The sequence below is a fragment of the Poecilia reticulata genome, chromosome 6 (assembly GCF_904066995.2).
Source record: "Poecilia reticulata chromosome 6, P_reticulata-male-v2, whole genome shotgun sequence".
NCBI classification, from domain to species: Eukaryota; Metazoa; Chordata; class Actinopteri; order Cyprinodontiformes; family Poeciliidae; genus Poecilia; species Poecilia reticulata.
The window spans coordinates 11302353-11329713 of NC_088835.1; the positions used below are offsets into that span (position 1 = coordinate 11302353).

General features: G+C 40.5%; 2 protein-coding genes across 3 annotated transcripts; both read right to left on the reverse strand.

Annotated features, from left to right (window-relative positions):
* Positions 1-103: 103 nt before the first annotated feature.
* Positions 104-4874, reverse strand: tnnt2d (troponin T2d, cardiac). Its single transcript, XM_008410996.2, has 12 exons — positions 4739-4874; positions 4100-4154; positions 3955-3965; positions 2326-2347; positions 2170-2227; positions 1957-2073; positions 1787-1864; positions 1560-1670; positions 746-858; positions 531-621; positions 375-412; positions 104-273 (listed from the first exon to the last, which is right to left on the reverse strand). Exons 2-12 carry the CDS (start codon positions 4135-4137, stop codon positions 228-230), a joined length of 723 nt encoding a protein of 240 aa, XP_008409218.1. The 5' UTR covers positions 4138-4154; positions 4739-4874; the 3' UTR covers positions 104-227.
* A 1907-nt stretch (positions 4875-6781) lies between these two features.
* On the reverse strand, positions 6782-26522 carry LOC103461030 (uncharacterized). 2 transcript variants are annotated; one of them, XM_081607891.1, is made up of 16 exons: positions 26420-26522; positions 19617-19720; positions 18552-18677; positions 16838-17162; positions 15893-16708; positions 15739-15774; positions 14917-14984; positions 14541-14787; positions 14299-14424; positions 13910-13953; positions 13737-13812; positions 12275-12406; positions 12058-12186; positions 10710-10778; positions 10220-10265; positions 6782-7642 (listed from the first exon to the last, which is right to left on the reverse strand). In XM_081607891.1, exons 2-15 carry the CDS (start codon positions 19688-19690, stop codon positions 10233-10235), a joined length of 2301 nt encoding a protein of 766 aa, XP_081464017.1. In that variant the 5' UTR covers positions 19691-19720; positions 26420-26522; the 3' UTR covers positions 6782-7642; positions 10220-10232. The 2 variants fall into 2 exon arrangements, with proteins under 2 accessions (XP_081464017.1, XP_081464016.1); XM_081607890.1 differs by lacking the exon at positions 26420-26522 and adding an exon at positions 19987-20196.
* Positions 26523-27361: the final 839 nt, after the last annotated feature.

Here is a 27361-nt window from a genome sequence, read left to right on the forward strand (position 1 = left end):
TTTGTTGTCATTCAAATCTTTTTTATTATTATTATCATTATGTGAGACATGCAGATGGGGACAAATGGGCTCTTAATGGTTTATAGAAATGAATCAGACTGGATGAAATGACCTATTTATTGTTTTGATCTCATGACGGTTGACATGTACTTTAAGACAACAGGACGATAAACAGAATTGGGAGTATTTGCCGCGAAGGTCTTCCTCGTCTCCGTCTCGCAGCAGCTTTACCTCAGACGGCCGCCCATCTTCCCCTTACCGCGACCTTTGACACTGAAACGTGGAGAGAAAAACACTCAGAACATCAGTATGCAGGGTACAACTTGTATTGTTACACAGCACAGCACTAATGCACTTTTTTTTTTAAGACTTGCCTCTGGTGGTCTTGAACTCGGCAGAGAAGCTGGTTAATCTGCAAGGAAACAAACCTCAAGTATCTAGTGGCTTGCAGAAAATCACAGAAGCTAGCGTGACATTTGAGATGTGAGCGAGATGCACTGACGATGCTTGTTTTGCTTTGCCAGACTTACATCGTATTTCTGTCTTCTAAGTTTTTCGCTGAGATCAAACTTCTCGGACTCCAGGCCCCTCAGCGAGTCCCACAGCTCCTTGGCCTTCTCCCTAAATGCATTTGTTGTAATTTCTCATTAGATTGACGTCTAACAGCGACATTTTCATGTGTATTAAAACCCGACCGGTATTCTGGGACAAACTGAGCAAAAGAACAAGCCAAGTTGAGTCGTACTTGAGTTTGTCCTCACTGAGGTGATCGACGGTGAGCGGCTTCCTGCGTTCGGCGAGGATCTTCTTCTTCTTCTCCCTCTCGGTTTGCTTCTTGCCTCCTCTCCTGGCGTCACTCTGTTTATCAGATGAAGAGTAAACTATTAACCAGATGAGCTTCCTTCTCACAATGAACCAGGAAAAAAAACAATAATTCAAATATTAGAATAATAATTTCATTGGTTTGGTTTGAGTAACTTTGTATTTCACGTAAAATACTTCATTTAATTAATTGCAAATTTCAGGTTTGCAGGTATACTGACACCTGACGTGCATGATTATCTCAGCAGACCAATCAGCTTTGTCTACAGCAGTGTTAGCCCCGCCCACTGATTCTAATAACTAAATCTATTTAAATAAATTCAAAGTGCAAAAGCAAATACTTCAAAATATATATTCTTCTAACATATACTGAATATAAATACAAAAAAATCTGATTAAATTTTTTTTATTGTATGCATTTATTTTTTTTTACATTTTTTTTAATGACTTATGTTTTCAACCATGGCATTTTCAGCCCTTTATACCTGAAAAATACAGTCAGCTATTGCTTTGTGGGATTATGGGTGTTTAAATTAATAGAAATTACTTTATTAAATTCATTAAGCAAGGTTATGAAAGGAACAAACTCATTTAGTTTTTTTATACATCTACTAGTTTTTAACTCTCCTACTTCAAGTAAAGATTGCCATATGTATATATTTCTTTTTAAACTCTTAACTTTCCTATTTTGATTCTAAATTTAAAACGCTTTAGCAAATCAAAATCCAAATGAAGACCTTCTGTCCAGCGCCGTACTGTTGGCTCATGTTTGAGAGCGCCTTCTTCTTCTTGGCGTCCTCATCCTGCTTTTTGCGCTGCTCCTCTTGCTCCTTGCGCTCCTTCTCCTCCTGCAGGAGGGTGGGGATTTAAAGGAACAGAAAACAAAAAACAAAACCTCTCTTTTGGTGCTGCCAGGTATTATCAGAGAGCAGTGAAGAGGTGAGTATCTGCAGAGAATCTGTACAGCAAGTCTGGCCTGCCTGTCCTTCTCCCTCTCGGCTCTGATCCTCTGCTGCTCGGCTCTCTCGGCTCGACGATTTTCCTAAAGCACAATTCGTACGCAGAAGTTATAGATGATTATTATTGGATAGTCTTGTCAGATCAGCCTCACTCCTCTGAAGCAGAAATGCTCACAATTCTGTTGACCAGGGCGACCAGCTCCTCTTCCTCCTTCTTCCTCTGGACGAAGTGAGCTTCAATCAAAGCCTGCAGCTCAGCCAGGTCTTTCTCCTGCCGCTTCCTGTAGATGTCCTGACATCACAAGAGGAAACGAAGGGCCATCCTTTACGACAAGACCTAATGGGATCCAAGTGGATGTGGTACGATGAGACAAGGAGATTAACTTACATCAAAGTCCACTTTTTCCCCATCAGGCATCTTTGGGGCCGAAATGTTTGTCATGAATCTGCAGAAAGGCAGAGATGCGTTGTTGTTACTGCATAATAAGAATCCCGATGGCAGTGGAAGGCTGACTGCTGCAATGAGGAGAAGCTAAACACTCACTTGGGTTTGGGCTTGGACTCATCTAAAGAAAGAAAAATGGTTTAGTCATTAGTTTTTCCACCACCAGACAAATATGAAATTGTAGAGGTCAGTGTGAGTGAGTCAGTTATTGAAAACACTTTAGCATATAACCATGCCCCTTAATTCTTGTTTATTTTTTGTAAGATTTTGTCACATTTAAACCACAAACAGCGTATTTTCAGAAAGCCGCAGGGATTCACATGTCTGGATCACTAGTAGTTGTGATCTCCACAAATCCATTTCTAATGGCAAAGCGGCGAGAAGAACGACGTTGCAGCTGTAAGAGGTGGCAGCATCATGCTGCAGGGAAGCTTTTCTTCAGAGGGGAAGATGGACAGAGGACAGGACAGTTACAGAAGAAGCTCGTTAAAAGCTTTAAAAAAATGAGACTATGGGCAGAGGTTCACCTTACAACAGGACGATAGAACTACCACACAATGACTTGGTTCAAGGCATCGTGTGTTAGAATGGTCCAGTCAAAGTCCAGACCTAAACCCCATTGAGAATCTGGCAAGACCTAAAGTTAGTTCAGATTCATGGTGACAGGAAAAAGTTGGGCAACTAATTTTTAACCCAGGAGACTGAATCAAAAATTCAGTCTCCTGGGTTACTGAGTTATTTGTAAAATAAAATAAATATTGTTTTCCTTTCATTTCACAGTAATAAGCTCCTCAGAGTTGACCTGCCGGGGAAAATCCCAATAGAATACCTGGATATTTGTGGTTGTAATGGGAAAAGAAGCATAAAAAAAGACTTCAGTGTGAATACTTTTGAAAAGGCACAACTAGAGGAAGAAAGTACGTGACCCGTTTATTAAACGTGTTTTCTTCTCATCTCTCGGCTCGTGGGTGTGGACGGGTGTAAGAACACGCGGTTCTAAAACATTCAACTTTCTCTAGAGAAAATGTCCAGACGAGCCGTAAAGATTTCCAGCACACTGACCTCAGAGGTGTGTAAATCAAAACTCGGATAAAGTAACCGTCTCATTCATGTATTACAAATAAAAGCCTCGAAACCTTCCACGTTTTTGTCTGACCCGTAGCTTTCTCCTTCTGTCTGGCTATCAGCTTTATTCATCTACTAAATTTAAAAAAAAGATACTAAGTGTCAGAATTATACTCTAGTTTCGTAAACACTCATTTGCACATTATTAAAAGATAAATCCAGAGTATAAAGCTCTGATGGGTGGGACTGATGTTTGTCTTCACCACATTCAGAGTTTCCTATGGGCCTGACGGTCAAATCCCTATAAAGACCCCATAAGATGTACAGTAAAGATATTCATACCCGTCCCAAAACGGGGAAGAAAAGCACCACGAATGACCCATATAAATTTATTTTCAGCCGTAGTGTGGCCCTCTTTCCAACAGCTGCAACAGCTGAGGTTATAATAAAGGTTGATCTCCAATCAGGAACATTTCAAAAATCCACCAAGGCATTGCTAACAAAGAGGGCGATTCTTGAATGGTCTCAGTTTGAGACCAATACAATTGTCCTAATATTAAAAAGGAAAAAAAAGTATCAACCACGAGACAAATACTGGTGTATTTTGAGCTTTGTGCGACTTCAATAAAATAGGTTAGTTATGTGAAATCTCAGTTTTCTTACCTTCTCCCTCTCTTCAGCAAGACAGAAACACAAACAAAAAATAGAACAAAAAAACAAGACACCTTAATTAAAAATTATTTACATTTGTAAAGCAAATATTTTATTTCAGACAGTTGTTTCACCAACAATAAAACGGGTTACGTACAGAGCCTCGTCGCCCGCTACTTCCTCTGTGTCTGACATTTGGTTCTGGTTGAGCTCTGCAAAATGGACCCCAGACTATATTTACACTGGCAAATATTTCTGATCATCAAACGACACAACAGACCTGGCAACGGCTCACAGAGAACTGAGTGTTATTGTTGTTATTGGACTAAACATCAGACTACTGTTGAAATAAACGAACCATAAAGCTCATGTCACCTGAAAAATGTACAGAAATAAAATGACAAATGACAAAAAATAAATAAATGTGGGTTAAGAAAACATACAGAAATCTACAGGTCAGATGCGTTTTTAGGCAAATGCAAAACTATTTCCTGATCAATGCACATGCTTTTCATGCAAACTCTTAAAAAAATAAAATAAAATAAAAAAAGAGACAATACTCATACTCTATGAATTTGGATTTTATTCAGATCTTCTTTTTTTTTTCTAAGTGAGAAAATCAATACGAGTCTGAAACAAATCAGCAGGCGGAGTACGAATGAACACGTTTCACTCTGAAAATCAATATTAAGGAAAATAAACTATAGATTTAAATTCATTTTAGAAGCAGTATAATTAACTGAATTCACAAATTGCACTTTTTCTTTTTTTCTTTAAAGTTCTTATTCATTCTTACCTGTGACCCAGACAGGGGGAGGTCAGTGATGAGCAGCTTCAGCCTTCAGCTCCTTGAGCTTCACCAGCAGGCTGAGCATCGAGGAGACATGGTCCGACCCTTCCTAGTCAGGTGACCGCAGCGCCCTATGGCTAACCAGGCTATTGTTAGGAAGCTGGACATCGGGGCGCTGTTTCACTCACACACACACGCACACATTCTGCAGGTATATTCCTGCTCTGGTAAAATATCATGCAGCCATTTAATCTTTCACCCCCTCCTCGAGTTTCAACTAAGCCTCATAATTTAACAAGTTGCTTGAAGGCACAAGGTTTGTTTTCCTGCAGGTAGAAAGAGACGCAACACAACCAAAACAACTTTTTTTTTTTTTTATTATTATTATTATTTTCAAATTCTTTCTTATTTTTATTATTGCTAAAGTCAGTATTGTCAAACAAAACAAATCGCAACAACATTTAGGCAAAGTGCAAAAAAAAAAACAACAAAAAAAAGAAGGTGGTTATAGGTGCAGATCATTAACTTGTCGATCCATAGCTTTCCAACTTAGACTGAATTGCAGCACAAAATAAGGTGGCATGTGAGAATGGCAGCAAAAACAATCTTGAAAAAGAAAAATAATAATCTCTGCGGTCCATTTGATAAAGTGGGAACAATTTGAATCTCAACAGAAAAACTGATCAGTTCTGCAGCAGAAACCGACGTGTTAAAGGTCAACACATTCGCTGGCAGACAAACTAAGAGATACAAACGGATTTCAAATCCTTAGGAGCTCTACAACTCTTTGAGCCGACGGCCACTCACCGATCTATAAAGCATCACGGTAAAAGTTACTGTGATGTAAAACACTTGTTTTATATACACAGGCTTTTCTCTCAATGTCCGGACGACAGGTGCCGTCTCCAGAAACAGAGTCGCGACCAAGTCGGAATAGTTGAGCTGATGTTACCGTCAGTGATGATGACAACAAGGATTGCATAAATCATAATTAGGCATGGGTCTGTTTCTGGGTATCGAGGTACGCCGAGGTTTTAAAAACCTACGGCTTCATCATTCGTCATCCTGTTTCACGCCGTTAATGTCTTTTTAATGAGGTGCCAGAGGAAGCGTCGTCATTGTGCCCAGAGTTCTTTTTGTTTTGTTTTTTTTTTTCCCAGCTGTGAGGAGCATGTAGTTGAAGCATGAAGCAACACCACTCCTCTTTCTACACACTGCTGGAAGGAAGGAGCTACTCTTTACTTTTGCTTATGTGCAAATAAACAAATTTGAACATCTGAAAATATTCCCATGTGCAAAAGAAAAACAAGAGACCGACTGGCAGAGCAGATAGCCTGACTAATTAACAAGGTTCTTACTCTATAAAAGGACAGGGAAGAAAGTAAGGGCAACTACAACTAAATGTAGGTGTTGTGTATGCAATTAAAAGACTAATAATTGTCCCATATTTAAAATAATAAATGTTACATAGACATAACTGTAATAATCAATATGTTACATTCCAGCAGTAGTAGGTGTAATTTGTACGTTTCTGTTTTGGATGATGTTTTCGTTTTAATCGTTCTACTCAATCAGCGAAAAGCTCATACAGGCCCATGTCTAATCATAACATCATTAGCAATATAATCTAAAACAAATTGACATGACATAAAATATCTTGAAACAATCCTAGGACTTTCTAAAGTGTTATATTAACCCTAAAGAAGAGTTAAAAATCTATTAAATTAATTTACTAGTAAGCAATTTGCATTGCTTTTTAAAAATGTACTTATTTCTGTTTTGTGTACATTTTTCAGAAGCTGAAGGTGGAAACATTCTAGAGCAGAGCCGGTCCGAGGCTGAATAGGGCCTCTAGCTAATTTTGACTGGGGGCCTTTCAGCTACCATCAGTCACCACATCTTAAATAATATACCATCCATGTTCAGACCATTATGGATTATTATTGTTTACAACCGAAGAAAATCTGCTACACAATAACTAACTGCATGTTCCTTCAATTCATGTTCATTTGCTTTTGTTCACAGTGATGTCACTCAAGTTTTAAAAAAAAAAATCAGAATATCTTTGTATTCGTTTGTTTTGACATCTAGAGCTAGAAATATCTGCTGTCTGAAACGATGGTGGACATGATGTAGGAGAATCTAACTTAACTTAAAGAAAAAAAAACAAAGACGAAATGCTTTCCCCAATACTCAAATTGATTTAAGTTGTTAGTCCGTATGAAACAGCTGGGCTGCCTTTAAACATTTAAGTACAAAATATTTTCTTCACCATCATACTACACTGATCTAAATTTTTGATATAGAGGATAACAAGGTTTGTGTTACAAAATTACAACAGATTTACCCCACACACAAAAAAAGAAAAAAGAAAATAAAATAAATGATGTGTAAACCAGACTTGTGGGAAAGTTGCAGTGCGGTTGGGCGCCCCCTGTTGGTTTGGAGGCCCAAAGAAATTGCCCAATTCACTTGTTCCTTGGGGCATGTATTGCAAAGAACAACCTCTGATGTTACCATTTAAAGATCACTGTTATTATAAAAGCATAATTATTTCGTCATTAAATGTTTTTGTCACATTTGTATGTCATATTATGGCTGAATAACAGATTGTGAGTCCTCACGGAAGTCATGTATGTAGCTGAAACTCGGCATGGTCGCATCAACTTCTCCTTGATTGGGGTTGGAAGTGATCAAATACGCAGCAGTGCAGAATTACTCGTCCCGTAGAGCAGATGTTAGCTGGTGCAGGTGATTGGCAGCCTGGAACGTCGGCTCCCTTTCCGGCAGGAATGAGAAGTGCGGTGAAGGGCAAAGGAGCCCGAAGGAGAGCAGAAACCTTTCATTCAGGAAACAGCTTGACCATGAAGTCATCGGTTGGTTTTTTAAAAAAAAGATATATTTTTAAGCCTGCAGAGAGTAGGACATCAGATGTATTAGTCACTGCATCTGTCAAAGTTGCTATGTATAGATTCTAATAGTTTAGTAGGTGTGAAACAGCATTAGCCTCAAGGTTGTTTACCAAAGCTTTATATCCCTTTTCCTTTATGGGTATACCTGACTAGCTCACATTGGCATTTGTTTTCTTTAGAAACTTCGACCACAAAGTCAATACGAGCCTCCTTGTGGTTGAAAAACTTGGTCATTTGCCCTTCACTTCATTCCTCAGCTGTCCATTTCTCATGAAGACACTGGGAGGGAACAAACAAGGATCGCTATTTCTGGCTGAAGCTGACACCTCTCCGTTTACGGCGCATCCAGAAAGTATTCACACCACTTAGCTTTCTCCGGATTTTTGCATGTTCAAACGTTTTTTTTTTTTTTTTATCAAACGGACTAGATTCAGAATAGACAAAAATAGGCCGCGTGTGGAGTCACAGTCTTTAGTCAATACTTTGGTGAAACACCGGTGGCGGTAATTACAAGTATTGGTTAGGTGCATCTTTACAAGCTTTTCATGCCATTTTTCTCCACGTAAACTCTTAACCGAGATGAATTAGCCGGTTTAGCTAGGCAGCCATTTTTATGTCTTTCCAGACATGTTTCATTTTTGTTTAGGCTTTAGCAAGACTTCTCAAAAGATATAAGAGAGAAGTTACTATCAGGCTGGAAGGCGCCCAGTTTTCCTGGCAAAATACTCCCCCTAACCCAGCATGATGCAGCCATCACCATGCTTCACTATATATATTATGTTAGCCAGAGAAATGAGCAGTGCCTGCTTTCTCCAGACGTTACAAGTATTCTTTAGACCAAAACGTTCTGTTTTGGTTTCATTAGATTACTTTCTTAAAATTCAAGTAGTGTGTTGTGGTTTGTCTGATTACTCTAACACAGAAGCTTGACATGTGGAGTGCCTTCGCAGTGGTTGACCTTCAGGATGGCTCTCTTTTGCCCACAAGGGAACACTGGTGCCCTTTCTAAGAGATCTTTGGGGTTTTTTTGTCACCAAAAAAACCTGGCCTGAAAGGTGTTTTCCTCAAAAAATATATTATAGTTGGAGGTCAGATCCAGGACTGGATGTCTACAAACAAGTGTAAGTGTTTATATTTTTAAGAACTTTGCACGATTCTCTAAAGACGCGTTTCCTTACGACGGGATATGCTTGTGTAGATTGAATAAGCCTGGCGAACAAGGCCGACTCGCAGCTCAAAGTGACGGTAATCCTTCCCAGCACTCAGTTTTAATGTGAAAATCAAGCAGCTGCACTGTGGCATGCCTGACAGCTTACTGGCTCTCTGCACGTCACTGGGCTATCCAGGTGGCACACTCGCTGCACAGTGTGCTTCAAAAAACACGACAGACACGTCAGGAGTCTGGAACTTTCTTTATACTGGGAAACAAGGTCATGGTGGACGTTTTTAAATATAGACCTCGGTGCCACAGAGCTGAGCCGGTGCCCAAATATCCCGCGCAGGAGATTTGATTTACAGAGAAGCAACTAGTCTTCTACAAAGTACAGTAGGTGGGTTGGGGAAGTTATGGGCTCCCTGTGGGGCACGAATCAGTCAGAGCCTCCTCGTCTTACCAAGGATATAAGCAAATATACCTTATGGTAAAGGTGAGCGCTGGTTTAACATGAATCATCTTATACATTTGTAGAAAGAGCTAAAACTGATCTGGTTCTTTATTTGACTCAATTAGCCAGGTACGTTTTTTTTTTTTAAATCGACATTTGTAAGTTAAAGTACACTATGTCAAATTGACACAAAGTCCACCATTATTGGTTTTAACCTTCTGTTTCTTTAAAAAATAAAAAGTGGGTGGTGCATTTTGTATTCAATCAATACTTTGCAGGATCACCTTTCACTGCAATTTTAGCTGCAACTCTTTTCAAGCTTCTAGCACCTTTATGAATGAACAAAGACGGAAATGTTTGCCTGTTTTTCTTCTGCAAAATAATTCAAGCTCAGGCAGATTCTTGCTAAAGAACAGCAACCTCATCTCACAGCCAGACGCTTTTCAGGCTGCGCTTAGCGTGGTTGCAGAAACGTTTAGTGACGGTCGCACGTGACCCAGTGCACCTCCTTTCAGATGTTCACATCTAAAGTGGATTTCTTTTTTCCACTTTTCTGTAAAGGCCAGACATGTGTGTCACACAGTTCACATTTATTCTGGTGACAATTTCTCCCACCTGAGCTGTGGATTTCTGCACATCCTCCAGAGTTATCGTAGGCGTCTTGAATTCTCATTTATATTTTCCCTGCCCAGTCTGTCAGTTTGGGAGGCCAACCATTTGCTGGTAGGTTTGCATTAGCACTAGACACTCTAACCTTAACCCTGCTTTGAATGCAGACAGTAACTAATTTGCTCATTCGTAACCAACGTGTAAACATAACCATCCGTTTCATTTGTCATTTCTGCCTGTTTTCTAAAGCAGTATAGAAATCCTCTTGCCAGATAAAATTAGAAAACTCACATAAAGAACCTGATGAGTGAACATAAATAAATCCAACGAGTAAAAGCACTAAACGTGTGCCAGTCACTCACCGATTGGGTCTTTCTAATTGAACTTGCTTTTCCCTCCAACTGCCACCTAGAAACAAGAACGACAGCATGAACGATGGGAGTAAGCTTGGCCTGTACTTAAGAAATTAAGGATCTTCATAAAGTAAATCGAATTAATTCAGTTTTTTTTTTTTATGGTGCCAACCCACCACGTCTGGCTGAAAACAAAATAAAGAGCTCTGATTCCCATTTATTTCTATCTACATAAACACCTTATATATATATATATATATATATATATATATATATATATATATATATATATATATATATATATATCCAGAATACACATGGATATGGGCATAGATTAGAGGGAAGAGAATTTGTTAATTAATGAAGCTGAACTATGCATAAATTAACCGAATCATAAGTGAGGACACCTCCTGAAACTGATGCCTAATAGTTTTTCAAGCAGCTGTAACTGGTGGATTGTCCTTAAAGACGGCTGGTGAGGTGAGTCTGCGTCTGATACCTTGGCTGGTGCAGAGCCTCTCTTGGCTTCCCACATGCCGCGTTTACCAACTTCACCCGGTTTGGCCTCCTGCCACGTTAAAGGAACACAATCATGTTAGCATGTGAGAATGTGACGATGCTCTGGGATAATATCTTGACCTGACGTTGTAATTTCACACAGTGTTTTTTGCAACAATCAATAAAATAATGTACATTCACGAGATTCTGAAATTAGTTTGATTGCTATTGTGCCCGATAACGTCCAACGTCGCTCATTTGATTCTTACCGACATTTTGCTGCTGCGTGTGGTTCGTCCAAATTATATTTTAACAGCATTTATTTCAATGTGTTCAGTAACAAGTTCTATTTAATTTAGCGTCCGCTTGATGGGAAAATGAAGACACTAAAAAAGAAAAAAAAACTCAAAAATTACTTTGTTTACATTATTATTAGTAAATAAATTCAGGATTCCTAAAAGCAAAAACTGCATAAACCACAGTAAACAGAAAAGAAACCAAAGAAAAGCCAGGAATAGTCAATGACACAGCCAGTCCTCCAGACTGCTGCGTAGCGTTTTTCCATCAGGTGGGGGTGTTGATGCAAAAGTCGCAGCGCGCTGAGCCAACAAGTCACAAGTCACATTTGACCCCAAAGTCATTTTGCTCTTAAATTGTGCTTCAGAACAATGTGACACGTCATTCAGAAACGCTGCTGTAAGGGGAGACGGTGTGATGTCTCCAGAGAAGCTGCTGGGATTAGCAGCTTGTGTCATACTTCTGGAAAAGAACACAATGTCCACCAAGTAGCAGCTCAGCAGAGACACAATTCACACATGTACAGATACCGTGTGGTGATAAAGTAAACGTGTCTCTCAATTTCTGTCTTTTGTCCCGTTTGGGTGTTTTTTGCTGCGTCGATGTAGAACGATAAGTTCTCGCTGCTGCCGAGTGTGAAAAAAACAAAGATGAACTGTTGAAATGTCATTAATGTTTTTAATGACATTTCAACAGTTTTATCCCATTTTGAACACTGTAAGTAAGTTCTTAATACAAGCTTCTTTCAGGCGTTTAGATAAAAAAAAAAAAAAAACATGTTAAAACTTTAGAAAAAGTATAAAAGGAAGCTGTGAGAAGCGACAGCGGATGCTGTTGGTTGAACAGTCCATGTGGGGTCACCAGACTCCTGCTGGCCACGGCGTTCATTCAAGGAGCTCCGACACAAAAGCGCCAGCAAACAAAAGGCCGATACGTCGACGTGCGAGGGAAGAAATTAGCGTGCTCGGAATATCAAAGGATTACTGTTACAAAAGCAACTCTGGTGTCTTGTTATAGCGGCCACATGAAGAGAAGGAATCATCAGGTCTTACTGGTGGCTTTGCAGCTGCTGGTGGTGATGGTGCTGCTGCTGGAGGAACTGGGGTCTTCTCTGCTTCTCCAGGCTTCCCCTTCCAGCTGTTGCCGCGTCCCGCCACGCTTCCTTTGATACCAGCCGCATCCTGGAAGAGTTGAGAAGGATTCTCACCTTTGACGTTCCTTCTGACATCATGACAACGCATCCGATCCTCTCGGGCATCCCTGTCTCACCTTGTTGGCAGGAGCCGGGCTTTCGGGGGGGCTGCTCACGGCGCCTTTCTCCCACATGCTCTTGATGTTGCGCGTGCCTCCCGTAGGGATGTCGGCCAGAGGAGACTTGGGGGATTTTACCTCTTTGTTTCCCTGTGGGGACAAAAAGAAGGGAGTCCGGTTCTTTCATGTCAACACACAGCAACGCACTGAAAAGTTTGTTTTTGAAACTTTTTCATTGAATTTAGACAGTGGTTGCTTTGTGTGTGTGTGTGTGTGTGTGTGTGTGTGTGTGTGTGTGTGTGTGTGTGTGTGTGTGTGTGTGTGCGTGTGTGTTTCCATGTGTTTAGTTAAAAGACTGATGTAGTGAGGGGGGGGATTGAAGTCAGCCTGACTTTGTTACTCCAATGACTCACCAGCGGGGGCAGTCACAGCTGATTTGTTATAAGGCTCTAGCTGCTTTGTTGGTCAAGATATTGAAATATCAACAGCAGGAGTTAAATCCATAGCCGATATTTTAGTATTTAGAGTATTTAGAGATTGCTGTAATGCGTTCATAAAATGTTGTTTTGAAAGAAGTTGCGTGGGATGACTTTGGACAGTCTTCCGTCAGTGTCCTCAAGATGTTGGCATGGCGATGCTTCAGGATGTAGACTCTGCACGCACGACTTTGATTGAAAAACAAAGGTTTATTACAAACTGCAGCCTAATCTCGGCCCGATCGTAGTGAAATCCTCCCCCGATCGCTGGACTGCATCTCTTTTATAGGGTTCTGAGCAACACAAAGTAAACATTATCACATTCCTACAGTATTTCCCAGATATAGGCATGTTTAGGTCTTGGTGAGGGATCGTCTGCCGCTGCGTCTGGAGTTCATAGATCAAAACTCAGTGTTTTTTTTGTTGTTTTTTTTTTGCCGTGACTGTTCCTCCAAAGCGTCCCAAGTCCTCCCTGTATGATTAGACCCTACAACGGTTTTTCCCGTTTTGCTCAGGTCAGCGCCACACTTCCTGTTGTCCCACATTTTTGAAAACGCACAACTGTACAGAATATTGCCATTCTTCGCTGAGTTGTGAAGGAAAGGTTTAGTACGCGTGTGTGTGCGTTTTCTTAAAAAAGGAGGCTAAATCTAAAAAGCCAGTCATGCCTCTGGATTCAGCCTTCAGTGAGTCAAATCTACATTCACTTTCCTTCTGACCTGCAAGTATTTTGAGGGGTGCTGCTTTCCGTCTCTACAGATAAAATTGATATACAGTCCTTTTTGGAAAACACCTCATTCCCAGCCGGGCTGGATGGAGAGCAGCTGGAAGCGGGAATTTATTGATTCTCCATGGATCTGTGGCGGCGCAAGTTGCAGAGCTCTTGTTCTATTCGCTTTTTAGTTTCAGCCAGAATTCAAATACATACATTTCTGGACATGCCTGCCCCCTGACCCCCCCTTTTTACATTTACTGAGTGTGAATTTGATCATATGAAGTCTCACCTGCATAGCGGAGGTAAACTGTTCTAATCTGTTCCCAATCTTAGGCACAAGCGGAGTATGTGACAACCTCGCTGGGCTGTTGAAGGGATGACAAGCATTCTGCACGTTAGACATAAAACAGGAAATGTTTGATTATTTATATTTGCTCATGTGCTATTTGACGTCTGACCCACCTTTTCTGAGCAAACTTGGTCAGAAACTCTGCCTTTTCCCCAATCTGCATGACGAGACAGCGTTGCTCAGAATTAACATCGACAAGAAACAAACCTGACCTGTGAAGTTAGAATGTCAGCAATCTGTATATATGTACAATATTTTATTAAAGAAAAGGGAGATTGTCGTCTTGATACCTTACTCTAATAATTTTTTGAACTGCTTTTCTTTCTTTTTCGCTCATTTTCAGTCAGCATGGCCGACAATATGTTGAGGCAATAATAGACGCCAAAGTACTGAAAATTACCCAAGATAAGCATTTGGAACTTTTTTTTTTCCCCCATTAACTACATGCTGTAGGTTTTGAAATCATGTTAAAATTAACATTTTTTTTTTCTCCAAATCTCACCTTAGATGAGCCTTTTGGACTGATTGTGAAATCAGGTTTTGCTGCTTCCTCCCCCATTTGTTTCTTCTTCTCTGCAGCCTCTGCTCTTCTCTTCTCTATCTCCTCTTTCATCCTCTTCCTCTCCTCCTGTTAGAAACACGACAGTGCAACCAAATAGCACAAACTGTTGAAACTCTTGAGACGGCAAAAACGTTTCGGCCTCCCAACTAAAACTGCAGATGCTTCCTTTACAATACGCTCACCTGCTCTTTGGCTTTCTTTTCCTCCTGCTCCTTCTTCCTCTGCTTCTCCTCCTCCTCGAGGATTTTCCTCCTCTCCTCCCTCTTCCTCTTGAGCTCCTCCAGCTCGGCCTCCGCATCCTGCTGCTTCTGCTTCATCTTCTCGATCTCCTCGCTCTCGGCGTCGTTCCGCCGCTGTTTCAGCTCCAGCAGCTTGCGCTCGGCCTCCCGTCGCTCGGCATCCTCTGCCTTGCTGGAAGGAACGCCGTCCCTGCTCGCACAGCGAACCCGTTACTTACAGCAATGAAGAATATGGGATTACCAGCAGCTCTTCTGTCTGGTTGGGTTTCATTTTGTTTTATGTCAAGGTGTGTTTTTTTTTTTTTTTCCAAAGTTTTACCTTGTTGTTTTTTCTGTTTTCTTCAGTTTATTCTCAAAGATGGCTCCGTTCTGCTTGGCAGGTTCATTCTTGAATGGAGAGGAAGAAAAAGTTGCAAGAGAAAAAAAAGTAAATAAATAAACCACATGGTGCAAGTGAGAATTTAACATACACTCATCATTAGCATCATATATCGCTAATATGTAAATATGTTTATTTCTTATTTTGCTTATTTCGATCGTTTCGACGCAAAGACAACTTGCGTGATTGTAGTAGGGAAAAACTGTCTTGCAAATTGGAATCCGTGGATTTTTCTGGTTTAAAGTTACGCCTGCAAATGTATTAATATTTAAATAATTGCCCGGCGGCAAGTTGCAGATAAAACCGACGCGTTTCCAGCTCAGTTACAGTTTGCACGTGTCGAAAAGTGCTGCTCTGGAGAAGAGATCCATGACGACGTTTGGCCTAAACCGAGAAAACACGCTCGGAGGAGCGGAGGTGCATCCAGACACGGCGGTGGCAGCATTATGCTGTGGGGTCGGTATTGCTCTACCTAATGGTGATAATGTCTGACCTGAATAATGCCAGAAGCTTGGACATGTGTGGGGATGTTACTGGAGGTGTGTCCAGTTCATCCTGTATGAATAATTATGACTCTTGTGTTTACAGAAAATGCAGAATAAACTTCCACACCAATTTCTAAAATAATTTAACTTATCTTCATATCATATATTCAGGTATATTTATTCCACGAAGAAAAAAAAAATGAATTAAATTTCAAAGGCGTATTTAAAAGTCAACATTTAAGACATCAGTGGAAAAGAAGTGCTGGTTTAGTTTTACCTTCTCCTTAAAGCCAAGTTTCTTAGGTTTCTCCTCCTTCAGTCAGGAAAAGATCAGACCGAGAGGGAAATGACGTAAATATGATATTAATGTTATCATATTATTACATAAATCTGTTATAATACAATGACAGCAGTGAGAGCTACAGTCCTACCTCCTCCTTTTTCTTCTTCTCTTCAGCCTCCCTCTTTTTACGTTTATCCTCCTCCTCTTTTTTCTTCTTCTCTTCTGCCTCCTTTTTCCGCTTCTCGTCCTCCTCTTTCTTTTTCTCCTCCAGTTCCCTCTTCTTCTTCTTCTTCTCCTCTTCCTTCTTTTTCTCCTCCGCTTCCCGTTTCCTCCTCTCCTCTTCCTTCTTCTTCTCTTCCATCTCCTTTTTCCGCTTCTCTTCCTCTTCTTTCTTCTTCTCCTCCTCCTCTATCTTCCTTTGCTTCTCGGCTTCCTCCTTTCTTTTTTTATCCTCAGCTTCCTGCCTCTGTTTTTCTTCTTCTTCTTTGCTCGCCTTCTCCTCCATCTCTTTTCTGTGCTTTTCCTCCTCTTCCCATTTCAGCTGTTCTTCCTCTTCCCGCTTTTGTTTCTCCTCCTCCTCCTCTTTCTTTTGTCTCTCCTCAGTCTCCCTTCTTTCTTTATCCTCCTCTTCATTTTTCACTTTCTCTTCCTCCTCTTTCTTGAGTCTCTCTTCCATCTCTCTCTGTTGTTGTTCCTCCTCTTCCCTTTTCCTCTCTTCTTCCTCTAGTTTTCTTTCTTCCTCTTCCCTCTTTGCTTTTTCCTCGAGTTCCTTCCTCTGCCTCTCTTCCTCCTCCATCCTCAGCTTTTCTTCTTCTTCTTTGTGCTGTTTTTCTTCCTCTTCTCTCATCTTCCTCTCTTCCTCCTCCTTGTTTTGGTCTGGAACAGCTTCCTCTTTGGTGTTGTTCGTAGTTGAATTGGGTTCTTCTTGCTCAACTTCGGTCGTTGCCATTTTCTCCTCAGTCTCCTAAAAATAAATTGCACGTCATCATTTATAGATCCTCATCTATGAATGTTCTGACGCTTCCAAAGAGACAAAAGCTGCTTTTTTCTGTTATTATTAATAAAAAGAAAGGGAAAAAACACTTTTTTTCACCTGTTCTTCTTTCTTTTCTTCTCCCTCCTCCTTTGCCCATGAGTTGGTTTCAGTATTTGTGATTTCCTCCTGACCAGACCTCTCCTCTGTCTTCTCCTCGTCCTCCTCTGTGTGTTTGCTGCTGTTGCTAACGGGGGGCTGCTCCTGCAGGCCGCCGTCCGTGCCGTTGGTGGAGATGATGGTGGGGTCGAGCTCCTTCTGCCTCTCCATCGCCTCCTTCATCCTCTTCTGCCTGCGCTCCTCCCTCTTGGCCAGGCGCTCCAGCAGAGCCTGGTCATCCTCCGCTCCTTCAGGAACAGTCGTAGGCGATTCGGTCTCCGTCACGCTAAACAAACATGAGATCTCTTTTTTTTTGGGAAACTTTGACATAGGCTCACATTTGACTAAAATCAAATCTCGTGTGAATGAGTGGATGCTTTGTCAGCTTTGGTCAAAAGGAGGAAGAAAATTGACATTAATAAACTATTATTGCCAAAATAGTAATAATAATAATAGTAATAAAAAATCCCTCTTTGGTGAAAGCTTTTAAGGATATCAGTAGCTTCCAATAATTCAGATGTTACTTTCTCTGAAGGTTTTCAGGTACTTTCCAGAACTTTCATACAACCGACCAGGTGTACTATCCAACCCCTTACAATGAACTTTTTTGGCGAAACTTCCTAGGTACCTCCTGGGACTTTCTTGGATCCTACCAAACACTTAGCAGGGACTTTTATATAACTTGGCATTCACTGTCCAAAACATGCATAAATATTTCATGGGACGCCTCATCAAAGTTTCATCAAAGTTCTGGAAAGCAGTTTTAAGCTGGTGGATGGTAACTTTTCAAGTTCCGAGAAAACTCCACGTAAGCGTCATGAAATGTCTAAAAATACCAAGTAAGTTACATGAAGGTTTTGAAAAATAACCTCCAAGTTTCTGGAAAGTAACATTGAAGCTCTGGGAGAAATTCATGAAAGTTCAGAAACAGAATTTCTTCAAGAATGTAAGTGATAAGTTCCAGAAAGAGCAATGTAAATTCTTGGAAAAAAAAAAACTTGTCGCTTCCTTTAAGTTGAACTTTTAAGTGCTTCAAACATTGGACAGAAGTTGTGGTAAATATCCAACAAGTTCCTGAAAGTACCTGCTAAGTTTCATTAATTTTCCACAATATATTCTGTAAGTGACTGGGTTAAAGTTAAAATAAACAAGTGAAACTTACCTTTATATAACAAAAACACAAGCAGAAGTCATGTGAATGCTCTCTAAAGTATTTGAGAGTCTTTCATGTCTCTGCACTGAAAACCAGCATAGTTTTCTTTTATTTTTGTTTTTTGTTGTTTTTAATAGCTGGCAGAAATTAACCTACAAGTTAACAATAAACCTTAATAAATCTTGTCAGCATTTGGATTGTAAATGCTACTTTCAAACTTTTCACCAATTGGAAATAGACATTGCAGCCAGTTCTTGCAATGTAATTCTGCGTCAGGGCTACAAAAATAATTCAGCGGAAATACTTGTTGTTTTGTTTTGTACAGGCTAAAATCACACATCTCCTGCAGGAAGTTAGAAACGTGGCCCGTCACACTCACAAAAACGATTGTCAAGCACCCGCAATAAAACTTCCTCTGCCTGTTTGTTATGGTGAGCATCGGTTGCATTGGAAATACTGGAACCAGGTTTCCATTACACAGAATATAAATCCCCTCGGCCGTCTCGTGTGGCCGCCCAGCACCTGTTAGTGTCGGCCGTGTCCGTCGTTCCAGACTCGTCCGAGTCTCTCGTTTTCTTCCTTTCTTCCCTGGCACGTCGCCTTCGTTCTCGAGACTCCTCCTCATCGTCATCGTTTGTGAAAACGCCCCTGAAGAAACGTGCAGATAAGGCACATTTACAAAAAGAGTAGTGTGTTGTGACGAGGGCAGATAAAAGATATGGAACGGAAAGCAAAGATTTGTGCCTCTTCCTTGACAGAAGGACTTTCAGTTTTGTGAGACTTTACTTAGATCAGTGAGTCTCTGTGGAGTTGAAACAAAACCTTGAGTATCTCCATCTTAACTGACATGGAAATAAAAACCTGAACATTAAGCAAATTCACTAAATCTTTTCAGTTTTTTCTCTTTTTTTTTTTTGCTAATGTTCTTCTTCCTTTCCTCCAAACTTTTAGTAAGACATTAAAAAAACATCTTATTCTTTGACACAGAAGGGCTCCAACTATCAGAAGTACGTCTAGACAACTTACCAATTGGAGGGAAATATGTTTTTTTTTTCTTTTGTATTTTTGCTGAGAGAGAAGGAGAAAGAGTTCAAGAGAGCAAACATTACTAAAACGGCTGGAGAGCATCAGAGCGGGGTCATCGTCTGCTGAAATAGAAAGAGAGTCAAAACATTCCAGAGTCTGGCACATTTGGGGAAAAGAGCAGTCGAGGGGCTGGAGGGCGGGCCGGGTTGACCCGGGCTGGCAGCAGCTGGCAGGAAGACTGTGAGAAAACAGCTGGAACTATAGACTTTCTGCCCAGGACTCTGATAACACAGAGGAGCTCCGATCTGTCATCAAGTCTTAAGCAGAAGTCGGTCTTGACTTTGTGTGGATCGGAACCAAAAAAGAGAAAACCCACAACAACTTCTACAATATAGTATGAGCTGATTCCTTTTAGATATGCGTAAAAGTTGTTGCATCAATAAATTTCCCATTAAAAGACCCGGACTTAAAAGATCATGCATTGCCCCGATGTCGAGTTTTTGCAAACCTCTGATAAGAGCTCTCCATGCACTTTTGACTTGTGTCCACATCGCCACTCACCTCTCTGCATCCTGACGCATCTGCTCTCTCCTCTGCCTCCTCAGCTCCATGCGGCGGTCAAAGTCATCATCCATGTCGCCCCAAGGATTCTCCTCTCTTACTCACTGAAATACACAAACACGATGCTTACATGTTGCTGGTCACTTCAGCTCACAGCTCAGCATTTGCACCAGCACGTTGTTTTCTTTTTGTTTATTTAGTTGTTGTTGGTTTTTTTTGCAGTTCTGTGGGAATTATCATGACAATCCAAACATTTGAAAGAGAGAGCATCAAAGACGAGGAGCTTCTTACATGTGGCACGCGGACCACCAGACAGCTTAATGATGTATGCGAGAGATTAAAAACTACAGTGCGCGTTAGTTTACAATACCTTAGCGACTATGAAGTTCAGTCCATAAGCAACAGCGACTCTTCCCTCGTCATGAATCAGCCTTCGCAATCTGGTTTGTATCTCAGCCGTTCTGCAGCTCTGAGGATTCCTGTTTGCTCTTTCGGTGACTTTTAACTACCAGAAAAGGCAAACGCCTGCCTCCCCGCTCTCCTCGTTTTCTTTCTCATCCTCCCTTCTGCTCCTCAGCCCGACTCTTGCTCTAAATTCAAAAGCCCAAGTGTTCTTGGAGGTTTTCTGACAGAAGGAGTGAAAGGGCATGCTTTATTTAGCGTCCATCGATCAAAGGTGGGGAAAGCAGCAGATGCTGAACTGACATGATGACTGACGGATCTTCATTCAAGCGTATTCAGTGGGAAACCCGAAGCTCCATTGAAATATGAGAATCTTCAACTTATTTAAATTTTAAAAAATTAAAAAAAAAGAGTTACAAATGTGTCAAAGGATTCAAACAAACCAAAAACACATTGCCCGTAAGGGAACAACTTGGTACAAATTGTGGAAATAAGAGTTATAAAGACATGTTAAGAAAAACTGATGCTACTGAAACATAATCTTGAAACATGTATGAGAAGTATAAGGAGAAGAATGATGACTATAGGAGGATGAACGAAAAACAAAAACGTTTATTTCCTGTTTGTTGGTATCAATTTAATTCTTCTAACTTGATGCTTTAGTGATAACGTTAAATCTTAATGACATGAAGTGATGTCATTAGTAAAAAAAATACCCTAAAAATTAACTTTCACTTCACATTTGTGCAATTTTATAAACTATAATATACATTGGGGGAAAAAAAACATGTTTAAGAAAATGTATTTGTCTGATGGATTTTAGAGCTAAACAATTATTCCACTCTGTAAACATGTGATATAATCTGCCTCCGACTCTATAGTCTTTGTTGAGAGTAAAAATGGGAGCTGTGACTGTTCTGCCGCTCACACACTGAAAAATAAAACACAATAAAAACACAACATGTAGGTCAAATGTCCAGATTGTTGCCAGATCACCTTCACATTCATCAAAGGAAGTTAAGAAAACAAAGATGGTCCAGTATTTCATACAGGAATAACTTCCAGTGTGCTGAGACACCAGATAAAACCTGACCATTAGATAAATACAGCTGTCAGATATTTAAAATGAATGACCCAGCATTGCTGTCCTGTGTAGAGCAATATCGCTGAATCTTAAAAGCGTGAAAACTCACTACTTGTAGGAGGAATATGGCTTTCTACCCACTCTGTGTTTAAACATCCTCCAAACACATTCATGCTTAGCTCCAGTGGTGGAGCAGCTGCTCCATCAGTCAGCAGACCGATGGTTTGAATGGATTAGAGTCTGTTGGGCTGAATTATTTCTGCTCTGATGCTGAAATGTTCTAAAAGCAGTGCTGCTGTCTCACTTAGAGGGGAAACGTGTATCAGGCTGACTTAGAAATTCAGTGGTCCTCCACAGAACGCCATATGAGATGCGCACTGCAGTGTATAGAGCTATCTTGTTTAAACCAAGCATTTAGTCACTTGGTTAAACTAAGAATGAAAACTCAAATTCATACGGCAAGTCAAGATAAAAGACTCATAAGTGATTGTCACGAAGGTTAACACACAGCTATTGGCTTAGGGTGTTTACTTTTCCACATAGGGTCTGGTTGGTTTTTTTCAGTTGATGAACTGAAAATTTTTTTTTTAAAAATGAACAAATCCATAATCTGTCAACTGTAAATGTTTATAAAGCAAGCAGCCTTCATCCAAAAGACCGTTGCCGTTTGGCGACGTTCCAAAGAGTGCAGTAAAAGATAAAATCACCAGATTAACAAGGAAAAGCATCAACGTCCAACAGCTTTGACAGCTTTTCACAGCAAATCCTGAAACACTTGGAGAACAGTGAGCTGTGAATAATTACTGCAAAGTGTTGAGACAGAGAGAGGACGGTGCGTTCAGGCCCATTGGTTCTGTCAACTCAGCCACTGGTTTGCCCAGAGAATCCATTAGCATTTAATCATAACACTAAAAAGGACGAGATCAAGAGCAAAACCAATTGTTATGACTTCTGCTGTAATCACAATCACGTGGTTATTGCCTGTGGCACCTCATTAACAAGTTCATTTATAACAGTATTCCAGACTTTATGGCTTCCCTCGTACTTCTGACTTTTCCACTTATTATTTACTGCCACAACACTGAGTTTAATTGAGACTTCAACCTCAGCTGTGTGCCAGTAAATCTGACACCACCACTAGCTGAAGCCACAGTGAACTGAGAGGTTATAACGCATCAGAAAGATCTCATGGAAGACGTTGGTGAAGCTGAGGAGAATGTAGGAAAACAGTGTGATATAAAGAAATATATGTTTCTTTATCACTGAAGCAGCCAGGAAGGCAAAAGTAACACTGGAACAGCTGCGGTTAATTCTTTGAAGTACTGGTAATATAACGCTCCCAGAAAAGCTCCTATGCTAGTCACAAGTCTGGACTGAGGATTAATCGTTATGAACTGGTCACTGAAATAATCGTCAGCTAATTTAGTAAATCGATTCATCGTTAACTGGAGTACACAGACTCAAAAAAGTCACCTGCTGAAAGAGTGACACATTCAGAGCAGTAGCTAAGCCAAAGCTGTGCTTGATAGTTTTCCTTTAAGATGAAAAGTGTTTGTAAAATTTGTTCTACCTCGAACTCCTCAAATGACATATAGCAAAAGAATCCTATGATATTGCATTTTATGCAATCAAATATTCATTTTCCTATTTAAAAAAATAATTGATGTTTATTTGCATCTGTTAGCATCTCTCTAATATTGTATAGAAAAAGATTAAATGGTTAAGCAAAAAAAAAAAAAAAAAAAGACAAGAAAATCTGCAGCGCGTGCCAGTTTTTAATCCGATTAATCGTCAGATGGTATCGTTAGTTGTATTCTTAGCAACTTAGTGGTGGTAGTAGCGTCCTGTGGAGTTACTTTTTTTTAATACAAAACATGGGGTTCCGCTTAAAAAAAGAAAGAAGAATGATGACTCTTAAAGATTTTTATACCTTTAAGAGAATAAAAACTCCTAAAGTTTTTATACTGTAAGAGTTTTACATTTTAACCTTCAATTTTGACTGAAGACCTTCAGGTTTTTAATTGAGAGGGTCTATCTTTCAGTTTTACAAGGTAGATGGGTCAAATACTGACATGTCAGGATGTTTATCTTTTCCAAACTGCACACACACACACACACACACACACACACACACACACACACACACACACACACACAAGGTTTTCTTAACCCCTTAACATGCAGCGGAACGCCCGCTTGCCATTTTTCAGCGGCAAGGGTTTTAATACTCTCCTCGTAATTAATCAGACACGTTATAGATGGAAACAAGGGGACGTTCAGTATGTGGTTAATCAGCTGGCCCCGCTCCATACCCAGATGAGATTCTCAGTCATAGATGGGGGAAAGCACTTTAACATGAATATAGATAAACACTTGCCAGAGAGGCGTGTGCAATCAATCAAGAAGCTGCGGCTCCTTACTCCACTTGACCAAACATGGTCACGTATGAAAAGGTCCCCAACCAGGGTAGGAATTCCTCTCGGTTCATGAGCCGCAGTTCGTGCTGCAGCGATGGCCTTTTATGCGGTGTCTTTGGTTGTTTGTGTGCAGGTCGTTGCCTCGTTTCGCAGCGCAGGTAAAGTTAGGAAAAAGAAGGACACCTTGCCCATTCGGTGACCATGAGAAGACGCTTAGACTGTTCAGTTTGCACACTCCAGTGCATTTTTCGTCTTAATGTATACAATTACAGGAGTATTTCTCAACAGTTTTTTTGCGAGGGGCTGGGGGGGGACAGACAGTTTCTCTCCTTCCTCGAGACACAACTATGCAAAATAGGTTTGAAAACAAATTGGAAGGCAGAAGTGAAAACCCCGGCAGGCAGCCCGAAATTTTGAAGTTAGCTGTGATTCTCCCCACAACAGTGGGCCGAGTGGAAACAAACGGCATGCGGTGGCGTGGCGTGCCTCCCCAGGCGGCGTGCTTAGCCTCCTTTTATGGAAGCACACAGGCACAGTCAGCTGTAGAGTCCCCATCTTGGTGATACACAAAGCCACGGAACGAGAGAGCGACGTTTACTTTAGGAAATACCTGCTGCTGAGAGAAGCAATGCAACCTGAAAATAACTCGTCTCGGTTTCCCCAAAACGCCGCTGTTTGGCTTCATCTTGTGCGCAGACGGACTAACAGCGTCTGATAAAAGCTGGTTTAATATTAATGGGAATTTAAAGCACATGATTTGAACAATCCACCATGATTTCTTAGTGAAGTATGAACCACCTCCCCGCGGTTTGCTAGCGTCTAAATCCACGTCCTCTCCCATTTCGAGGGTCCAGTCAGTACAACCAAAGAGAAACCAGCCCTTCAGTGTCACCGGGTTCATTTGTGTTCATAGTAAATGTAGCAGGATGAATGAAACCTGCTCTCACTGACTGAGAACACCTGTTGCATCCAATTAACTGCCAGTAGGGGGCGCTGTGGGTGGAAAGAGAGGCTCCTTCACCTGCATCTTCATGCTCCGACATGGTTGCATTTCAGTGTGTGATGTTGCTGAAATGTGGAACACACCGTGTTGGGGTTGGTGTGTTCCTGGGTGAGATGCAGTGTTGGATTTCTGTCAAACATTGCATTTTGTATGCGGGTCAAAGAGTGCCTAAGCAGCTTGTGGTGAACAGCAGATGAAACGTTTGATGTTTTTATATGCACACAAATGACTCTCATCTTGACTATTCAATAGAAGCTAAAGTTAACAGTTAGTAATTGGTCGATTAATAATTGGTTATTCCCCCTGAACTCTTGACTGATTTTCTTTATTTGCTCTTTGTTGGTCCTGTAAATCAAGATGGACTACAAGGTTTTTGTAGGTTTGGAGTTGTGCCACGTATTTTCTAATTTCAGGTGAAGGACTGTTGATGTCTACCTGTGTATAAATTACTCAAAGGTGAACTCTGCGTACGCATAGAAATCATTTCTGAGCATATCTTGTTAGACTAGAACATATTACAAATACATTCCACGCTATTCAGACGTTGCTGCTGTTGGGCTAAAACCTTAAAATCTCAATTTTGGGGTTTTGTTAGATTTAAAAATTATTTTTTTTGCTCAGCTTCTGTTAGTGGTTGTATGAATGCATTTAACTTTGACCAAATGGTATGAATTTACATTTCAAGAGGTGTGAGACGTGTTTCTCATTTCCTTATAAATTACATTTTTGGAGCTACAACGTTTCAGTCCGACAGCACGGATTTGTATTTGCGAAGTGTTGTGACAACCACGTGTCCGTTTCCATCCACTTCACTGTCAAACACCACTTTGTATTGATCTACTGCACAGCATTCCGGTGACACACATGGACACTGTGAGAAAGTTCAAAAAGTGTACTTTTACTACTTTTGCGAGGCTCACTAAAACAGCCGCCGCACACGTTTACATTTTCACACAATCCGACTTCAGCGATCACCAGGAGCGAGAGAGCCGGCTCTGGAGGTCCAAACAACAGTTTCAGTCCCAATTGAGACCATCTAAGGAATAGAAGTCAGACCAGACTTGGCATGTCCACCTCTGAGTGTCCACAGCCACACATCTGCTCAATGTATGAGAAGCAGATTTTAAAAACAAATGATGGTGCTGACTCCCGTTTAGGACAGAGCAGATACCTGCGCTAACGAGTCAGATCTGGAGAGGGTGAGGGGACGACATGTTGACTTTTGTAGCTTTTGCAAATGAGAAATTATGTTGCCACTACTTTTGGTTTTTTATGTTCAGGGTTTCACATTTTACATTTAATGCTGTTAAAATGAGTCCTTATAAATTATATGTCACACACATTTTTTTATTTATTTATTTTAACCCAAGTCAACTTTTCATGTTTTTGAATTCTCAAAGTGAAATTAATCCAGTAAAATTTTTTAATAGGTTTCATCTGAACACTGTAAGATACTTTATGCTTCAATGCGATGCTTTTTTTGACACAAGCAAAACAAATATTCCTCACACATCTCATGTCTTCCTGTCGATGTCGTCGATATATCTCCACATCATTATCTAACGTGAGAATTAACTCTGCGTAGTTCATGTAAAAAACATTCCTTATGTGGGATATTTATGAATGGCTAAATTGTATATTTCAAAATAAACAAAGCTGCTTTGAGATGGACAAAAAAGTTCCTCAAGCTCATTAGACGCAACAGTTTATCTAAATAACTGATCCTGTCATTTGTAACGTTTACCAGTCAGGTTCTGACCTCTGCCCTCAGAAACAGGCACAGAAGCTGAGAACCTCTTCTGACTGAAAACAGTACATATTTTTTAACTACAGTAAATGCAAAAGCTACTATTCGCACATAACACACTAGTGCACCAAATGTAACAATCAAACTTACCAGGGTGCAGACAAAGCGATTGGTCCTGCTGGAAATCAGCAGACGAGGACCAGCTGGAGAGTTTATAAGCAGGACATAAGGTGCTGAGCTCCGCCTGCTGAAGCTGTGGTAGTTTACGTATTGAATATGGCAGGTGTTATTTGTACGGGCATAAATCCGAGGTTTTGTGGATGCATTTGTCATGAATTCATTAAACAATGTCTCCTGAATGTCTTTCGTCAAGATACAAGCAAAAAAAAAAAAACGTAACTATTTGTTTTAGTTGTATGAAGTTGAAGTGAAGAGAAAAGGATGATTTGTTTATAAATCTTCAAACTGTGGCTCACATTTTGTAATTTGGCCATTTGGACTGATGCCACAAAATACAAGCCAGTGCGTTTCATTGCTTTCAGAAGCTACCGAATCATTAAGTCTGTTAACCTGGGAATCTGAGGACAGATCTGGACTTCATGGGAGAGACAGTGACAGACCGGGAGCCTGTGCAGGGTGTAACCCGGATGTCGACAATGGATGGAGTGGCGAGAAGAGAGCGTAAAGAGGATACAGAGACGGGTAAAAGAAAATGATTTGATCAAAAAAAAAAAAAGTCCATAATTGTTATAGTCCATAATAGTTTTGACTTGGAAGCAAAATGCTGGATGCTGCTCTGCACCTCAAACTCCTCATGGTATCAAAGCTGAGGAGAGGATAGGTGTAGCTAAATAATGCATAATCCATAAAGAAAGTTGTTTGACGGTGCAAAGACTTGAGACAGGAGCAGAGGCTCACTTTCCAGAGCCAGAGCTGCAGAGAAATGGATTACATTGAAGAAAATTTATGTCGTGCAAAGGCCAATTAATAATTATTCACTACTTTGTGTTTGTGTTACATAAAATCCCTATGAAATACAATCCAGTTTGTATTTTAGTAATGCCACTGAATTGTCCAGATGTAAAATGTTAC